Source organism: Danio aesculapii, chromosome 23 (assembly GCF_903798145.1).
Source record: "Danio aesculapii chromosome 23, fDanAes4.1, whole genome shotgun sequence".
In the NCBI taxonomy this organism is placed as follows: domain Eukaryota; kingdom Metazoa; phylum Chordata; class Actinopteri; order Cypriniformes; family Danionidae; genus Danio; species Danio aesculapii.
The window spans coordinates 49,148,160-49,168,431 of record NC_079457.1 but is presented as its reverse complement, the minus strand read 5'-3'; the positions used below and the strand labels follow the sequence as shown (position 1 = coordinate 49,168,431).

At 42.6% G+C, this 20,272-nt stretch overlaps 2 protein-coding genes across 2 annotated transcripts in view; one reads left to right on the top strand and one right to left on the bottom strand.

Moving 5' to 3' along the window:
- Positions 1–702: 702 nt before the first annotated feature.
- Positions 703–12,345, top strand: ogfr (opioid growth factor receptor). The gene is made up of 7 exons (XM_056449376.1): positions 703–963; positions 3,950–4,018; positions 4,104–4,185; positions 4,261–4,339; positions 5,946–6,012; positions 6,096–6,244; positions 7,705–12,345. Exons 1-7 carry the CDS (start codon positions 859–861, stop codon positions 8,543–8,545), a joined length of 1,392 nt encoding a protein of 463 aa, XP_056305351.1. The 5' UTR covers positions 703–858; the 3' UTR covers positions 8,546–12,345.
- Positions 12,346–16,804: 4,459 nt separating this feature from the next.
- The window catches only part of l1camb (L1 cell adhesion molecule, paralog b), a 46,732-nt gene continuing 43,264 nt past the window's right edge, over positions 16,805–20,272 (bottom strand). The window contains exons 27-28 of the mRNA XM_056449451.1: positions 19,166–19,177; positions 16,805–19,092 (exon numbers count right to left, since the gene is read on the bottom strand). Of these exons, the coding sequence (XP_056305426.1) occupies positions 18,837–19,092; positions 19,166–19,177 (268 nt within the window). The 3' untranslated portion in view covers positions 16,805–18,836. The remainder of the gene's footprint in view (positions 19,093–19,165; positions 19,178–20,272) is intronic.

Below are 20,272 nucleotides of genomic sequence, written 5' to 3'. Positions count from 1 at the left end.
CAATTTTATCCTCCTCACACTGGCTGCTGTTCAGTTCTGTATTGATTATGAAATATTGCTTCTTACCTATAAATCTTTAAATAATTGTGCTCCTGTTTATCGGTCTCGCTACAATCCAACTTGCTCCTTAAGATCTCAAAACTCTGGGCTTCTGGTAGTACCTAAAATAGCAAAGTCTACTAAAGGAGGTCGAGCCTTCTCATATATGGCTCCTAAACTCAGGAATAGCCTTCCTGATAACGTCCGAGGCTCAGACACACTCTCTCAGTTCAAAACTAGCTTAAAGACCTATCGTTAACACATAATGATCCATAAGTGCGCTATGCAGGTGAGTGGGCTTGACAAACCACCCGTAGGACACACTCCTCCTGACTTAATGCACCATACATTTGGTTAGAAACACTCCTATGCTTTACATGTTTGTTTCTGTGTTTGGTTATATAACTGCTATTTTCGTTTATAGCACTTCATTTCTGCATTAAGATTTAATATGTAAAATATATAATATACCGGATATATATGTGTGTGTGTACATGTAGAGGTGTATGTGTGTGTATATATGTATGTGCGTGTGTGTATATGTTTGTGTATTTGTATGGGTGTGTGTGAACGTACATAAGTGTGTACAGTATATATGTGTGTGTGTGTGTGAGTGTGTGTGTGTGTGTGTGTGTGTGTGTGTGTGAGCGAGCGAGCGTGTATGTGTGTGTGTGTGTGTGTGCAGTCGCTGAGCTGCAGCAGCGGACGGTCATCTGCTCCTCCAATGGCTCTGTGCGGATGCTGCTCTCCACAGCGCGGGTTGATTATTGATCAGGTTATTGATCAGCTTATTCTCCATCATCGCTCGGCTGTTCAGGGATGGAGGACGATCTGCTGTGTGAGTATGACTCCACCTGGGACACGGAGAGCGACGGGGACGAGCTGGAGCACAGCGGCCGCAGCCGGAAAACACGGCCCGCCTTCGTATGTGTCTATTTATACACCTTCATCTATATATTAGACATATGTACGTGTTCTTACTATATACACACACATTAAGGCTCTGCACAGGGACTCTTTGGTCCTACAGAAACGCTGCGGTTAGCCTCAGAGAGACGTTGGTTTTATTCGCGCTGTGATATTCGTGTTTTTATTCATGTGTGCGTGTGGGACCGCTACTCTCTTATCACTTGATGAGCTCGAGCGGAAGTGTGCAAATAAACCTCTCTGAAGCAACAATTTACATACACTTGAAGCTCTGTTTCGGCTATTTTAGTGTGTTTTACAGAATAGCATGTTAGCTAGTTATTTAACGTAAGCTCTGCTGACCGGATGTACGTCACTCCATGATTTCACGTCATCGACTGGACGTGAGATTGGGGGTTGCTGCTTGAAGGGATACAGCTGCGGCTGGAAACAAACGCGAATTGTTTCCATTATTGATCAAATTATCGATTAATTGTATTTTTATTAACGTCTACCCCCATCCCAAGCCATCACAGTAATGTAAAAACAGTAATTATACCTAGTACTATTCATATTATGTATTATCCCTGCTGAAAAAAAGCTTAAACCAGCCTAGGCTGGTTTTGCTGGTCGATCAGCCTGGTTTTAGAGAGTTTTGGCTATTTTCAGACTGGTTTCCAGCCATTTCCAGCCTGGTCTTAACTTGTCAGGCTGGCAGATGACCAGCTAAGACCACCTTGACCAGCCTAGCCAAAACCAGCTATGTCCAGTTAAATCCAGGCTGGTCAAGCTGGTTTTAGCTAGTCATTTTCCAGCCTGACCAGCTAATACCAGGCTGGAAATGGCCAAAAACCCCTCTAAAACCAGCCAGGTCGACCAGCTAAAACCAGCCAACCAGTTTAGGCTGGTTTAAGCAGTTTTTTCAGCAGAGAGTTTACTCAGTAATTGTATTTTATTTACATCTACCCCTACCCCAACCCTCACAGTAATGTAAAAACAGTAATTATACAGAGTATTATTTATAAAAGACCCCGTACAATGTATACCACTACACAGGCCCAGATTAAGAATTCAGAGGCCCCTGGGTACAATGTCTTGTAGGGCCCCCTTACCCGGCCATACCCCTATAGATGAATTAAAAATAAGATTAATATATTTGAAATAAAATTAATCTATATTGTATTGCCTGTATTTGTTTAAATAAATGATATATAGTACATATATTTCTAGTCTACAAATATTTAACTTATTTTTAAAGCCTTTAAAGCATTGTATTTAGTTAAAACAAAATAATGAAAAATATCTGTGTGCTTTTTATTGATTATACATTTGAACAAAGATAAAAATAATTATATATGGTGGCAACTATATATGCTAAGAGGAAAATATATAGTTGTCTAAGCAGTATGTGCTTTGTACAGAAAGGGAGGCACCTTTATTAAGGGATGTGTCATTTATTAAATGTTCTTCAAGCGGAGCCATGCGGTCGGAGAATATGGGTGAAGCAGGCCAACTAACATTGTAAACCCAAATTAATTACATTAAGATGTCGCTAGCATTTAACACCAGGTGGAAAATAACTGTTTATAGAATATTTAAAATAACTATTTAGATGCTGTTTATACACAATATAGATAGCCTAAACCTTATTAAATACCTTCATTATTTTCACTTTAAACAAAAATATTTCCTTTCTATTCAAAATAAATGTATTTCCAAATTCCAATCTGATTTGTAATAGGGAAAACAAAGAATGCTGGATTCAAACTGGATAAAAAGCAAATAAAAAGCTATAAAATCACATGTACATCAGTATTGACAGGCTTTGGCGTGAAGCTCTACATTGAGCTCAGCATTCTGTTTCCACTGATCATTCTTTAGATGTTTCAGCAGCTTCATTGGAGTTCACCTGTGCTCAATTCAGCTGTTTGGACATGATCTGAAAAGGCGTACACCTGTCTATATAAGGGCCCAGGGTTGACAGTGCATATCAAAGCACAAACCAAGCATGAAGACAAAGGAATTGGCTGTAGACCTCTGAGGCAGGATTGTCTGGAGGCACGAGGCTGGGGAAGGTGACAGAAACATTTCTGCTGCTCTGAAAGCTCCAATGAGCACAGCGGCCTCCATCATCCGTAAGTGGAAGATGTTTGACCACCAGGACTCTTCCTAGAGCTGGCCGGCCATCCAAGCTGAGTGATCGGGGGAGAAGGGCCTTAGTCAGGGAGGTGATCAATAACCCGATGGTCACTCTGTCTGAGCTCCAGCGTTCTTCTGTGGAGAGAGGAGAACCTTACAGAAGGACAACCATCTGTGCAGCAATCCACCAATCAGGCCTGTATGGTAGAGCGGCCAGACAGAAGACACATCCCAAAATATCAATGGAGTGACCTCACGACAACTCTGTGAATGGCCCAGCCAGAGCCCAGACCTAAATCCTATTGAACATCTCTGGAGAGATCTGAAAAAGGATGTACACCGTCGCTTCCCATCCAACCTGGCTTGAGAGGTACTGCAAAGAGGAATGGGCCAAAATCCCCAAAGACAGGTGTGCCAAGCTTGTGGCATCATATTCAAGAAGACTTGAGGCTGTAATCGCTGTCAAAGGTGCATCAACAAAGTATTGAACAAAGGCTGTGAATACTGATGTACATGTGATTTTTCATTTATAATAAATTTGCAATAATTTCAAAAACTCTTTGTCCACATTGTCATTATGGGGGATTGTGTGTAGAATGTTGAGGAAATCAATCAATTAAATTTATTTTGGAATAAGGCTGGAACATAAACAAATGTGGAAAAAGTGAAGCGCTATCAATACTTTCCGGATGCACTGTATGTTGAATTAATGCATCTCAGTGAGCAGAAGGAACTTATCTTAATAACATGTTAAAAATCAAAGTGTTCAACTGCATCTAAGAAAGATGGTTTGGGATTTCGTTAGTCGGGCATGCAGGCAATGAAAGCGTGAACCTGAAACGAATCAATCTTTCAATCTTTGCAGTGGTCCAACTCTTCCTCCAGAAACCTCAGAGCGGCCAAGGATATGCAGAACTATAGACACGGATATCCAGTAAGAGTTTGGGTTTTCCCTCCTAAAGTGAGATGGAGACGTTATTAAATGTGCACCTGACATTATTTTTCTCATCTCGTTACAGAATATCAATGAAGAGGAGTGCCCAGAAGAAAGAATGACCAACTTAAAGTTCTACCTAAATGAAATTAAGTCTTCTCCTGACGGTACGTGCTGGCTTTCTTCTCCACTTCCCAAAGTTGAGTTGAGTTGAACCTGATCTTCTTCTTTCTGGTCATTAGACGTCTCGATTGAGACATTTCACACCGAGTGGAGGACCGATTACAAAAGGCTGGAGAGAGTCCATTCCTACATTCAGTGGTATGAAACATCTTTAACTTTAACACCATCTTCTTAGTTGTTGTCTGGCAATGGTTGCATCCCAAATGACACACGTTTGCACTTATACTCAATCATGTCGTGTAGAGTTCTTTCTCTTCATCAGTAGCTCCTCCTTATCATCATCAGGATCTCCTCCTCTTCATCAGTAGCTCCTCCCCTTCATATGTAGCTCCTCTTTATCATCAGCTCCTCCCCATCATTATCAGTATCTCCTCCTCTTCATCAGTAGCTCCTCCCCTTCATATGTAGCTTCTCTTTATCATCAGCTCCTCCCTATCATTGTCAGTATCTCCTCCTCTTCATCAGTAGCTCCTCCCCTTCATATGTAGCTCCTCTTTATCATCAGCTCCTCCCCATCATTATCAGTATCTCCTCCTCTTCATCAGTAGCTCCTCCCCTTCATATGTAGCTCCTCTTTATCATCAGCTCCTCCCCATCATTATCAGTATCTCCTCCTATTCATTAGTAGCTCCTCCCCTTCATATGTAGTTTCCTTATCAGTAGCTCCTCCTCTTCATCATCAGGTCCCCCCCTTCATCATCTGTGGCTCCTCTTCCTCACCAGGGTCTCCTCCCCTTCATCAGAATCTCTTTCTCTTCATCAGCAGCTCCTCCTCTTCATATGTAGCTCCTCCTCTTTATCAGTATCCACCTCATCAGTAGTTCCTCTTCTTCATCAGTCGCTCCTCCTCTTCATCAGTTTCTCCTCCCCTTCATCAGAATCTCTTTCTCTTTATCAGTAGCTCCTCCCCTTCATATGTAGCTCCTCCTCTTCACATGTAGCTCCTCTTCTTCATCATCAGCTCCTCCCATTCATCTTTAGTATGTCCTCCCCTTCATAGGTAGCACCTCCTCTTCATCATCAGGTCCCCCCTTCGTCATCAGTAGCTCCTCCTCTTCACCAGGATCTCCTTCCCTTCATTAGAATCTCTTTCTCTTCATCAGCAACTCCTCCCCTTCATATGTAGCTCCTCCTCTTTATCAGTATCCACCTCTTCAGTAGTTCCTCTTCTTCATCAGTCGCTCCTCTTCATCATCAGGTTCTCCCCTTCATCATCAGTAGCTCCTCCCTTTCATATGTAGCTCCTCCCCTTCATCATCAGCTCCTCCTCTTCATCTTTAGTATCTCCTCCACTTCATCATCAGCTCCTCCCCTTCATTAGTAGCTCCTCCCCTTCATCATCAGTATCTCCTCCACTTCATCATCAGCTCCTCCCCTTCATTAGTAGCTCCTCCCCTTCATCATCAGTATCTCCTCCACTTCATCATCAGCTCCTCCCTTTCATCATCAGTATCTCCTCCACTTCATCATTAGCTCCTCCCCTTCATTAGTAGCTCCTCCCCTTCATCATCAGTATCGCCTCCACTTCATCATCAGTTCCTCCCCTTCATTAGTAGCTCCTCCCCTTCATCAGTAGCTCCTCCCATTTAAAGTGCACCTACTCTTTCTAGGTAGTTTTATCTGTGAATGAGCTACTGACATTATTTGTTCTACAGAATGACGTAGAACAGTGCACACGTATGTGATTTGGTAGTATGTTAGTATGTTTTCCTGCTCTTGAAAACTAAATCTGTCCTGCATTCAGGCTGTTTCCTCTGCGAGAGCCGGGAGTGAACTACATGGCAGCAGAGCTCACCAAGAAAGAGATCCAGGTGAGTTATAACACTGAGTTTTCTCCAGATGTTCTCCAGGTGTTGTCCTAGTTTGAGTGTCTTGTGTTTGTGTTGTCCTGTAGGCGTTCAGGGAGAGTGAAGAAGCTAAGAGTCGTCTTCTAGACTCGTATGAACTCATGCTGGGCTTCTATGGGCTTCAGCTGCAGAACAGAGAAACTGGAGAAGTGAAGCGCGCCGACAACTGGAGGGAGAGATTCGCTAATCTAGAGAGGTATGGCTGAGGATTTCAGTGATGTTAGTTTGAGTAATACATGCTTCAGTCCATCAAATTTAGGTATTTATTTAAATGACACCTAATGGATTTTTATGGAATGGTAATCAAAGTCACGTTATAAGCATTTAACACTGAATAAAGCACATAAAGCACCTGAAGGCTCAGCATTTGAAAGTGATGGTTCACCGACTCTTGTGGGCGAGGGTCTACCGGCGCTTGAGGGTGAGGGTTCACTGATGTGAAACTCAAGAAAACTAAAAAATTATGTTTCCAAAATATTAGAATTATATCGGTTCTATAAGAACAGAAAAAGTCAGAAAGCATTGAAAATAAAGATTCCCCTAACTCTAAGGATGAATCCTCTGAACATGCAGTTTCAAAACAAAATCAAAACTAGCAAAGGGTTCAGGGACTGGTTTGAAGATAGCCGTGACATGGCACCGAAGCTCAGAACTATCAACCATCTTAGGCAAATGCTGTGGCCACAATCATGAAATCTGAACTAATGTCCATTTGCAAAAAGGTTCAGAGGTATCAGCTTTGTTTTTATTTTTTTTAGATTTATTTTTGAACTTTTTGCCTTTATTAGATAGGACAGTATTTAGACAGGAAGCGAAATTAGAGAGAGAGGAGAGTAGGGTAGAGAAATGTCCTCAAGAAGAGATTCGAATTCGGGACGCCCTGACGTGCTACTGCACCATATGTCGACACGCTAACAACTAGGCTATTGCGCCGACAATATCGGCTTTGTTTAAACAAAATTCCACTTCATCAGCCATTTTAGAAAGGGGTCCTGGGGTCCTGGGGCAAAAACAATCTCCAGTGGAGTCTCAGGACTAGAAGTTCCCTTAGGCTGGGATTCAAAAAGATCAACTTGGGGCTGCGTCTCAACACTATCCAAAATCTCTAAGCTCTAAGGCCATGCAAAGACAGTCTGGGGCGGTGGTATCTTTAGGTGAAAACCATCTTGGGAACACAATGAAACTCTTGACTATTCACTTTAAGGGGGACAGCAAACTCCTAAAACTGAGTGATTTCATCCCCTCAATAGAAAGAGGGTAATCCAGACATTGATTAATAATAGTCATCAGTTCATGGTCAGATAACCCCAGTCCCACAGCCAAAGTCCAAAATGACTGGGCAAAAGCTCCTACCTCTGAACTCTACTGCCATTCAGCCGTCAGTGCCTGAATACGAAGCGGCCGCTCTCATTCGGTCACTGGAGGAACCATTCGGAGACTCATACTTGACAAAAAAAAGGGGGGAAAACTAGGTTATTTTAGGTTAATTTGTATGTTAATAAATGCTTTATTAACTCAACCATCATCCAGTTTTGTGACCTAATCTAAAGTGAGGATTATTTATGATTTATAAATCCCTAATAAATGACAATTAAAGGCTCAGTTCATATTTTCAAGGTGTTCTGTTTATTTCTAAATCTGCTTTTCCTCTTTTAGAAACATGCACAATAATCTGAGAATTACCCGGATACTCAAGAGCCTCGGAGAGCTTGGCTTCGAGCACTTCCAGGCTCCTCTGGTGCGGTTTTTCCTGGAGGAAACGCTGGTCCGGAAGACGCTCAGCAGTGTCAAACGCAGCGTCCTGGACTACTTCCTGTTCGCGGTGCGGGACAAGCGGGAGCGCAGGAAGCTGGTGCGCTTCGCCTTCCAGCACTTTGAGCCCAAAGACAAGTTCGTGTGGTGTCCCAGAAAAATCCAGAAGCGCTTCAAGAAGAAGTCGGAGAAGCGGCAGAACTCTGTGGTGCTAAGCGGAGAGAGCGCAGCCAATGAAGACTCACGATACAAGAGTAAAGATGGAGAAGCGGACGCCAAACACTGCAAATCCACCGCCGATATCACCGATGTGAAGAAACAAGAGGACGGAGAGAGTGTGTCCGGAGCTGAAGATCCGGAGAAACACACAGAAACAGACGAGCAGCATCTGAATAATGGACAGAGCGCTGATGTGCCTGCAGACACACCAGATGAAGACCTCCAGAATCTGGCTAATAATAATAATATCAGTGAGGGTGAAGCTGGAGCGGTGGACTGCACAGATCTTCGGGATCAGATGGACAGTCCAGTGTGTGCTGGAGAGCCTACAGAACCTGCAGCAGGATCAGCATCAGGTTTAGCATCAGGAGCGAGCAGAGATCGGACTGACAGCCCAGAATGCATTGCTTCATCTGAGACGTTCCCCCAGCCGGACTCGGACAGCAGAACTGGAGAAACGAACGGATTAAACCACAAGCAGCCGGAGCCGGAGGAGCCTATGGACACGCTGGAGCTCTGCTCCTAGCTCACACACCACTGCTGCGCATTAAACACTTTAATAACTAGCTAAAAGATCTGATTAGTGTTGTCACGATACTGAATTTCAGAACAGATCAATACTGACATTTAAATCCATGTCCTGCTAACATTTGAGCGCATTCTGAAACTCTGCTGATTGGCCGTTGTGTTCATGTGCTCAACAGAAATGACTGTGATTGGCCGTGCAGGTCCTCAGTTCATCACTGTTCACCCGTGCAAACACCGATACAGGGACACTGGAGTGTTTTAAAGCCGCAAAGATCAGTCGATCCATCAGCAGATTGCTGGTATGTCAGCTCATAGACAGATCAGCTGATCTACGCGGCTCTAAAACACTCCAGTGTCCCTGTGTCTGTGTTGAACACGAATGAAAACTGATGACCTTCACGGCCAATCACAGTCATTTCTGTTGAGCAGGTGAACACAACGGCCAATCAGCGGTGTTTCAGAATGTGCTCAAATGTTAGCGAGAAGTGGATGCTTTTAAAATGTCAGTATCGTGACAACACTTGATCAGAACTGATTCGTTATTTATCCTTCAGATATGCTTTTGCTTAAGACCGAGACACCGCAAGCTGATGGCGAATAACTAGCGGAACGAAACCAGAGTGTGTGATTGTGCCTGTGTGGAGGAGGAGTGTTTCTGCTCCAGCAGGGGGCAGTATAGTCTGTTTATTTAACAAAAGGAAACCAAACTTTCGATGCGCAAAGCATAAACAAAGCTTCATTATCACAGTAACCGTCACTCACCATGTCTGATAATCTAATAACTCATATCGCTTGCTGATATTTGAGAAATGTAGTGGAATTTCAGTGTGTTTCTTCTTGACTTGAATTGTTTACTTGCTACGTCACTTCGCTACGTCACACTAGAGCTTAGATCGGGCCCAAAAAATAAAACCTAGAGCCTGTGCACCTTGTCCGAACCGGACCCAGTCTGAGACATTAAAGTTCGAGCCCGATTTAAGCCAGAATACGTGGAGCGTCATAACCGGGAAATTAGTTTAGATGTATCTTACCTCGCTCTCAGGGGTATGCTGCCTTGAAGAAGTGACTAAAGAGGACATTGAAGGTTGACTATCATCCTTTCTGCATACCTGGCAACCCTCTGTTTGCTGGGATTCTCCTGTTTCTTGCCATTCTATCCCGCTATCGTCCCATTTAAACATTTTCCCATATCTTTCTATGAAAAGTGAACGCAGCATCTTAAATGTGATGTAGTCTAATTGCAAGAGCTGTTCAAGAGAATCATGCTTTCACTTTATTTTGGCTTGAAATCAGGTTGAAAGGAATATAAAATGGCTGCAATCATTATGCAAGCTCTGAATCTGTCAATTCATGTTTCACATGTTTTCACAAGTTGGTGCAGGTGAAAATAGAAATAAAAAGTGTATTTATATATACAGATAGCTGGGTAACTATATAGAATAGAGATAGATCGATCTGTGCATCAGCTGTCGATCAGCAGTGTGAAAGGCAAACGCCTGCACTCTGCTTCTGCTCTCCATACGCACTGACGGACTGTTTAAGGACTGTTCTCAGATCAGCTTCTGTACAAGCCATTTGAAGATGAGCGAAAATGGACGCTTTGGGATTTTGGTGTGTTTTTAAACAGACAAACACACTTAATAATATGTAAACATGACCGTCGTGGCATCTTTTTATTTTAAAGACAGCTAGCTGTCTGGCGTGGCCTAGCAGTGTCCCGATCCGAATGCTTTGAGTATCTGTTTCATTAATGTGAATGCTATTGTCAGAGGACACATACACCTGTCAGCACTGCTGGTTTATTCTAGATATCTGTTCACACTCTTTTTATTACAGAAACTGATCAAATAATAATTTTTACAAATACAAAACTATTTTTAAGAAACTCTACCCTGAATACAGCGACGGTTCACCCCAAAAAATAGTCATTTCCTTATTATTTACTCTCCCTCAAGTGGTTATAAACCTTTATGGGTTTATTTCTGTTGAACACTAAAGAAGATATTTTGAAGAATGCTGAACCAGTAACCATTGACTTGCACAGTAGGCAAAACAAAGATTATGAAAGTAAGTGGTTGCAGGTTTCCAATATAATTTCGTCTTAAATGAGCACAAGCAGTAGGAACGTAATCGAATGCTCTCATTATAGATTTGTGTTTAGCTCTTCATGCAATTAGGCTAATTAAATATTGACTAAAAGCCACAAATGCTTGACCTGAAGATAGTGGCAGGAAATATCGGGTCGGGTCAAGTCTGGGTTCGGCTTGGGCAGAGAATCTAAACTCTATGGCACACTCTGATTCGCTGCTGAATAACCAATCATTCTACATGCCAAATCTGGCCAATGAGATCCGGGAATTGGATCTCAGCAGCAGCGAATCAGAGTGTGACGTAGTGAAGTGACGTAAACAATTCAAGTCAGGAAGAAACACAGAAGCCAGCTGCAGTTTCACTACATTTGTGTAATATCTGTAAACTATATGGATAGTTAGATCATCAGACATATCTGCAGGAGTGAATCCCCAACGCGATCTCACAGCAATTCGTAACTTTTGGAATTAGTGGCTAATTCGAATGAAGTCGTAGAGTCCCATTCATACAATTTAGTAGGGTTTGCTTATCCCCCAATGATAGTTGGGTTTGGGGGTGGAGTTGGGTGCCACGCTTCCTTTTTAATATCGTACATTTCTGTACGACTGAACTCGCCACTAAACGGACAAAACGTAAAATAGTTACGTTTCCTCGTGAGATCAGGCTCGAATCCCTCACTGGTGAGTGACGATTGCTGTGATTATACTGCTGAACGCTGCTTTGTTTATGCTTTGCACAAGCGGCAGAATTTTGATTTCCTCTTGTTGAATGAGAAAACAGACTACACTGCCCCCTGCGGGAGCGGAAACACATGTCATCTTGTGCAAGTTCAGAACACACACTCTTGTTTCAGACAGCTTTCGTTCATTTGGTGTGTTCACGTGTACATTTTTAGTCCAGACAGAACCTGACGTGAGCCGCCGACACAGTTTTGTTTTATCTGCGCTAGTGGTCTGGTGTGGCCTAGCAGTGTCCCGATCCGAATGCTGTGAGTATCCTTTTCATTAATGTGAATGTTATTGCCAGGGGACACATACACCTGTCAGCACTGCTGGTTTATTCTAGATATTTGTTCACACTTAGTTACACTTGACAGGAACTGATCAAATAATGTCATGTTTACAGTTACAAAACCATTTTTAAGAAAGTTATAGCGACGGTTCACCCAAAAAAAATGTAAATGTACTCATTATTTACTCTCCCTCAAGTGGTTATAAACCTTTATAAGCTTCTTTCATCTGTTGAACACTAAAGAAGATATTTTGATGAATGCCGGTAACCACTGATGAATACTATGTAAGTCAATGGTTACAGGTTTCCAGCATTCTTCAAATTATCTTCTGTTGCAATGCAGAATCTGTTTTGGGTGAACTGTCCCTTTAAGATGATCATTATTACGATGCATTGTTGTGGATTCTGCCGTAAAACTCCTGAACTCTGCGTTTGACTTCAGCAGTGATACAGAAAGAGTCGTTATTAAGTGATCAGAAATGTTATTAAACGCTCCTGGTTGATCCTCTGAATGTTCAGCACATGCAATAACTCTTAATTTGTAAAGTTTTTACCTTTTCCCCCTAAAGTACCTGAAATGAACCCTTCATGAAATATCCGAGATAAGCTTTTTATTTCTTCGTCTGATTTAATGTTCATTTACTGTTGCTTCTGTTGTTTAAAAAGCCCCTCCTCTGTTCTCTACTCATATGATTAAATGCTTACTGAATTAATAATTCAACTTTACTTTTGACTGTCAGTATCGTTATTTCTGCTGTTCAGTAATAAGCGTGCGGGAATAAGAGAAAGTGATGATGGTAACAATAAGGACATTGAGCAAATTCAATAATAGCTAGTACAGAAATACTTATGGAATAATATAAAAAGAGAAAAAACTTTGGATTTTGGTCACTTTCTACAACCTAAAAGCAACCAAATATCAACGTCTAATGATGTTACAGCTTGAAGTTGTGTGGACGTTACCAGTATGACGTCTATCAGACGTTGGATTTTGGTTGCCTGATGAATAAATGTCAGTGTTTGACGTCAATATGACATTAGTTTAAGATGTTAGCTCGACGTTGGATTTTGGTCACTTCCTACAACCTAAAATCAACCAAATATCGTTGTCTAATGATGTTAGGTTGACGTTGTGTGGACGTTACCAGTATGACGTCTATCAGACGTTGGATTTTGGTTGCCTGATGAATAAATGTCAGTATTTGATGTCTATATGATGTTGGTTTAAGATGTTGGCTCGACGTTGGATTTTGGTCACTTTCTTAAACCTAAAATCAACCAAATATCAACGTCTAATGATGTTAGCTTTACGTTGTGTGGATGTTACCACTATGACGTCTATCAGATGTTGGATTTTGGTTGCCATACCTGATGAATAAATATCAGTAATTAACGTCAATATGACGTTGGTTTATGATGTTGACTCGACGCTGGATTTTGGTCACTTTTGGATTTTGGTCACTTTAGACACTTCGTTATTTAATCTTTATTTCACTTCGTTTTTTAAAAATTAACATTGTCCTTAGATGCTGGCTAGACATTGGATTTTGGTGACCTGACGTTACGACGTAAACCTAACCTAATATTAACGTCTTATGACGTTGTGTGTCTGCTGGGATGTAAAAAATGTTAAATACATCATATAAAAAAAGAAAAAGGCATATGACAAGGCAAGAGGTGTTCTTTTCTGCATAATTATTGTTGTTTTATTGAGTATTGTTCAGCACATACAGCACACGGTACCACTGCAGCTCACAAGCTCCATCATTGACTGCTTATATTCTCTGTTTTTGTACAGACCCAGCTCATCGTGACTGACGCTCATTCGTCACCACAGCTCATTGTTAGCACTCTGACTGTCTTTTTATAGTCATTTATCGTACAAATAGAAGGCAGAGGTAAGAAGACGGTTACATACAATATCAACATATCCCAAAAAAAGCAGGAAAGGAAGGTGACGTGCTCGCTGTCGCGTCTCTTCGGGTCTTTTACAGTAAAGCCATGCACCGGACTCCACCGCTTCACTTTGTTCATATAGGAAAATAGATTTGAATGCGTACACAGGCTACATAATCTTACATACATTTGTTGTAAATATTCTGATTTAACCAGGATGACTTTCAACAGTACAATTCAGGAGTGACACGTGTGCTAAATGATATTATGAAGCAGTTAACTCAAAGTCTATTTTACTGACTGGATGTGTGTTTCTGAAAATGCACCAGCATGATATCAGTAAAGCAAGAACTACAGTATAAAAGAAAACAGCTAACAAGTACAATGGATTGACACTGTCATCAAACTGATTGAGGTGTAGTTGGTATTATATTCGCACTTTTACTTTCACCTTCTTAACATAATGCCAGAATAGTATTGTTTTCAAACTCTAGATATGTAAATCATATGATCAGCCAATGACTGTCAGAGTACAACATCACTCACAGTCAGGGAAATAGTGCTAATGTTGTCTTGAAGTCATTCCTATATGCCAGTTCTCTAAAATTCTGTGTTACTGAAAGTCTGTGCGAATGTAAAACCAACTTTATAACCTCCATCCAAACCAGTAAGGCTGTAACGACACCATCACTGCTCCCAAAACGCATTTAATCAAGTGTCGCACGCAATTACAACAGTATTCAGCACATTCATTCATTCAGAAGAAGACCAGTTCAAAAAATTGCATCGCATTTCAGACCTTTTCTCTAAAAGCTAATCTAAAGGTCAGATTTTAGCATGATAATAAATAAGAGGATCGCTAATTCAAGCATGACACCATGGATATAGTATAAATACAACAGAAAGTATCAAAGGTGAGATCTAAGCAATACATTCATAATGTGAACCATCAGTGTTTATTTACCTGCCGTCAGTTCGTCGTAATTTCCGTCAACACATAGACAGCTAGAGTCACGCCGGCCCATGACATTACACAGATGCGCCACAGGTTATTTCATAAGACGGGTTTTGTTAGTAGGAGTTTACTGTACACGATTAGCACTGCTGGAGTGTTAATATTGGCAAGCTGACAGACCGATGACACCAAACGCTCAAGCACTAAGACTCCACAAAGGGCCGATCACACTGAATGTGTTTTCTCCTCTGAGAGCGCATTGCCTTTTATTGTTGGCAAGAAAAAGAGAAGTGCGCTGCGCTTTTTATGTTGCTAAGCAACCACTGAATCAGCACTGCTGTTGATATTGTTATAATTCATTCATTCAGCTTCTTCAGCTTAGTCCCTTATTTATCAGGGGTCGCCACATGCGGAATGAACCACCAACTATTCCAGCATATGTTTTACACAGTGGATGCCCTTCCAGCTACAAGCTAGTACTGGGAAACACCCATACACACTCTCACATTCACACACATGCACTATGGCCAATTTATTTAATCAATTCCCCTATAGCGCATGTGTTTGGATTGAGGGGGAAACCGGAGCATCTGGAGAAAACCCACACGAACGCTGGGAGAACATGCAAACTCCACACAGAAATGCCAACTGACCCAGCCGAGGCTCAAACCAGCGACCTTCTTGCTGTGAGGCGACGGTTCTACCTACTGCACCACTGCATCGCCAGTCTCTGGACTTCATCATAGACACTAATGTTTTAACAGTTTAATTAATCACTTTCTGGCCATCTGATATTAGGCATGGTTATATACAGTGCGGTCGTGATTTTCAAAAGCATTACGGCGCTTTGTAAATGTTTATTATAACCATTTGTTGAGTCTTATCATACAGTTTGATATAGCGTTTGGACCTGGAAGCACTTGAAGACACATTATATAACATAGGATATCTGGACACTCAATCAGCGCCCCCTCCGCCATGCTATAACGGTAAATACAACAGTTGTCATGGGATCTTTCTACTATAAACAAAAGCTTGCAATGTTTGCCCCGCCTCCGAGCTCTTCTGATTAGTCCACTGCTGTGGGACTGACTGACTGCGTGTGAAAGTTGAAGATCTTTAACTTGACACGGCATCTAAAAAACATGGTGCTAAAAGACACGAGGCGTGAGCGTAATAGTCAAACACGTCCGTCAAGTGTGTGTTTACATTGAAAATCAATAGAAAAGTAGCACGTTGGAGAGGAAAAACACATTCTGTGTGAACGGCCCCTAAGGCAGTATGATGGGATTAGCCTCAGCGTTACACTACTACATTAACTAGCCTAGCACTACAGCTCCACATGCTGTTATTCGCCGCAGGAAATCAACCCTCAAACAAAGCTGCTGTTTGTTTTCCATTAAAAATATATAATATGTTAGTTTCAAAATCACAAAATTTGGCTTTAGTGCAGCGGCTGTATGTACTCCAGAGGGATTTAATGTAAGAAATTGCATCAAATACATTAGTTTAAAAACATACTCGCGTAACACATTTGGGCAACAATACAAATGATACACGGCCCTGAACTTTGATTATTAAGACGGAGAGACGGTAGTAATAATAAATGTTTCTACACACTGCATTATAAAAGAAACATGAAGGATTAATGAAGCATCATTTGCAAAATAACAAACAATAAGAGTACACGACTGAAGTTTAAAAAAAGTGATATTTACAAAGCAAAATATATTAGCCTTTATAAAACCAAACGCAAGATGTAAAACATGTATTTCGTAAAAAATAAAATACTAAAAAGAATAAGAAGAATGGCTTTACAATAAATCATAATAAAACACCAAGGATTATTTTTTTCTGCTTGTTCAGCCTTTAGGACATTGTTTCTGCTGCGTGCGCCCCGTACAGGAGCACTGCAGAGATTTCAGCTGATGTTTTCTACATAAGGCATTGTTCAGAGAGGCAGCAAGATCTGTTTGTTTCGTTTATCAGGCTCTTGAGGGATAGGATTTTTAAAAGCCAATCATTCGTGAGACTTAGGAAGGCATCCTGAAGTTCATGTGTGAGTGTGTGGTGTTCAGATTGAGTGTGTGATGGGTAGAGGGAAATGGGTCAGACTCGGGACGTCACGAAGGGTCTCTGGCAGGTTTTGGGAAACACTTGTTCCGGCATATTTCATGAACAATGTACTATACTACAGTAGTTTAAGCCATACCTGCCAACAATTGCATATGAATTTCTTGGTGACTGGGTACGCATTTTGGGGGGGTGGGGGTGGGGGGGTGGGTGTGTGTGTGTGTGGGGGGGGGTCTGGGTAGTTGGAGAGGGTGACAGGGTGTATGTGATTGGGAGAATCTGAGTAAAAAAGTTGAGACCAGGGGCGCAGTATGTTTGTAGTGTTAGTAATTGTACCATGGACCGGATTTCAGGCGGTGCTGGCGACCGGATACTATACCAAAGTTGATGACCCGGTGGTGATGTAGAAGACTTTACCAAAAAGATGGGTTTGGGGGATAGGAGGTTGGGTGTGGATGTGGAAATCAGAGTAAGAAAATTGAGAACCAAGGGTGCAGCATGGTTGTGGTGTTAGTAACTGTACTATGGACTGGATTTCGGGTGGCACCGGCGACTGGATACTATACCAAAGTTGATGACCCGGTGGGGATGTAGAAGACTGTACCAAAAAGATGGGTTGGGAGGGGGGGATGGTGGTTGGGTGTGGATGTGGGTAGGTAAATCTGAGTAACAAAGTTAAGAACCAGGGGTGCGGGATGTTGGTGGTGTTAGTAACTGTACCTTGGACTGGATTTTGGGGCACCGCCGGCGATCGGATACTATAACAAAGTTGATGATCTGGTGGGGGTGTAGAAGACTGTACCAAAAAGATGGTGTTGGGGGGATGGGCTGGTGTGGATGTGGGTGGGACAATCTGAGGAACAAAGTTGAGAACCAGGGGCGCGGGATGTTTGTGGTGTTAGTAATTTACCATGGACTGGATTTAGGGCGGCGCCAGCATCTGGATACTATACTAAAGTTGATGACCTAGTGGGAGTGTAGAAGACTGTACCAAAAAGATGGGCTTGGGGTGATGCGGTGTTGGGGGTTATGGTGAAGGGGTTGGAAAATGGGAGATTTCCGGGAGAAATAACAAAACGGGAGGGTGGTGGGAGATGGATGTGAAATACAGGAGACTCCTTGTGTTGGCAGGTATGATTCAGGTATGGTGGTGGGTATGGCAGGTACCTCACTGTTTGGGTAATACACCCGTGATAAGTTTAGCCCGAACCATAATGAAACGCAGCCTATCAAGCTCTCAGTAGACATACTAGAATCCTCCAGATGGATGTGTGGAGCTGATCTGCAGGACTGAAGGCCTCCAACACCAGGTTTGGGTGTTGGAGTGCTGAAAACTCAGCGCAGACTGAAGCTCCTACTAAATTTGTGCACGGCCCGAGTCTGGCCCTAAAGGTCTTTGCACACTGAAGTCCGAAATGTTCGTATAGATGTATTTCCGTGTAGTCTGAAGTGTGTTAATTAATCTGTTGCAACAAACGGAAAAAAAATTCAAATTCAATTCCTTCCCAAAATATTCAATTCCACTTCAAAATATTATGTTCATCCAATCCACTGTAGGCTACCGAGAGGATGGAGAGTTCAGCGTATCAAAGAGCTGCGTGGGATTATCCTGAGACAAAAGGTTTACTTCAGGAAGTCAGCGGCATTTTGGTAGTTTGCTTGTGTCACTTGACACATTCCGTTTGTAAACGAATCCTGAACATAGACTGGCAGTACATTAAAGGACACACACACACACACACACATGCACACATACGCACAATCAGTTGTCTGCAGCAGTGTTTCTTAACCATCCTCCACATTCTGTCTTTATTTCACACACTATGTTTGTCATGAAGTGATCTGTACTGCGAGTGACGGCGTTCTGGATTTTGCCTTTCTCCTGAACTGTCAAAACTCCTCTCAGAATTCATCAATTTTTTAATGACAGATGAACGTTTCGTAGGCAGTCTGTCAATAAACCTGACACAACCTGAGGTCGAATTTATTTCTGAACATGTACATTTCGGCATCAGTGTGCAATGAGCTTCAATGCTGAACAGGCTGCAGCAACACCTACTGCTCTGCAGACCCAGACCCCTACAGGGACACAGCAGCGGGCGAGGAGTGGACGTTGTAAACAGTGTTCAGGGTGGAATGTTACGAGAAATCGTCCTGTGGGATGAGTGTGAGTCGATGTGTGTCTGCAGATGACGACTTTTAATCATGACCGTCCTGAAATTGTTATCCTGTCTAAAGTCCCTAAAGGGCCCATGATGCATTATTAATTAGGCCCCAGGATCCCGGTGACGGAAGTGGGGAAGCTGTGGCTGGGTGGAGGCATGTTGGGGTTGACCGGCGACACGGCGCCAGAGCTGTCGTGCCCACGGGGATCCCTGCGGCCACTGTATTGCCCGATGAAGGAGCCGTCCTCATTGAACTGGATGTCCACGCTGTCCCCGTAATCCGCCAGGCTGTCGTTGCTGCTGCGCTTGCTCTCGCACCCTGACGGCTGGCTGATGGAGCACTTTTCCATATCACTGATGGAGACACACAGCAGTGGTCAGACTCATGCACATTCAGGAGGAACACAGTAACTAAAGCAGATCTTACCTCTCCAGAGATCTGTGCGTGAGTGGGAAAGCAGAGGGAATCATGAGACAGAAAACAGCACAAGTCACTCAGACAGTCTGATCAAGTTAGCATGCTTTCAGCTTTACAAACAAGTTTCCCCTTCAGATTGGGAACTACAATGTCGTGTCCTTGACACATTGGGAATTGCCAGATGACCAATCACTCTGAAGAGTAAGAAAACAGGCCAGTGAATGTCTAAGGTGCAATTGATTACAATCAGTGGAGTATAAACTCCACCAGCCTCAGAGAACGAGGCAGAGTTTTCGCTTCAGAAGCCTCACTTAACTAAAAGACAACATCTCCTGCGCTGAATTCAGAGAGATCAAGCTTCATGTATCCAGTGTTAATGATGACGCAGACAGCGGCAGTCGGGCTGGGTGAATCTCCAAACCCTGAATGCTGGGTTTTGCTGGGTACTGTTAAAAGAGCAGTCTAATAAAAGAGCAGATTTCCCCTAAGAGGGCAACACAATCAGGCAACACATATTTTTTAAGACGCTGTTCTGACTGTGCGCTTCTGGATGTGGTGGTTCCTGTCTCCAGATGATGGGCACAGGTACTGCATCACATATTGGGGGTTCAGCGAATCGTGCCCAAAACTTAGCCCGAATATGTGCCCAAGGTTCCTATCACGCCCCTTCAAGACCAGGTAGTGAACTTACAAGCGATGCCTGCTGAGGAGGCAGAACCAGCCTTTTCATTGGAGCCGGGTGCTTAGCCCAGTACAATGTCTGGAATTGGTCTACCCGCGTTATGGGGATCGGTTCCAGCTATGTGTGATCCCCATTGGCCATCCCATTTATGTCATTCAGTCACAGTGAAGTTCTCTCTACTTAGGTGGACCCGTGTCCTCCCTACCCACCAACCAGCTTATCATATGTAGTGCTCCCCTGAATAGGGCTAGCCCATATGCTTATATTGTCTTCAGATGTCCCCTTGGGTAGCTGATGGCCTTCACAGCATCCTTCCCCTCCGGGTCTGGCACACTTTTCCAACGTACAGTCTTATCTCTAAAATAATAATGTATAATTCCTTACATTTATATAGCACTTTTTCTAAACACTCAAAGCACTTTACATATTTTTTC

Coding starts and splice junctions, on each gene's coding strand:
- ogfr (XM_056449376.1), top strand. CDS start 859: ATGGAGGACGATCTGCTGTGTGAGTATGACTCCACCTGGGACACGGAG. Junction 964..3,949: donor GGAAAACACGGCCCGCCTTC/GTATGTGTCTAT, acceptor CAATCTTTGCAG/TGGTCCAACTCTTCCTCCAG. Junction 6,245..7,704: donor AGATTCGCTAATCTAGAGAG/GTATGGCTGAGG, acceptor TTCCTCTTTTAG/AAACATGCACAATAATCTGA.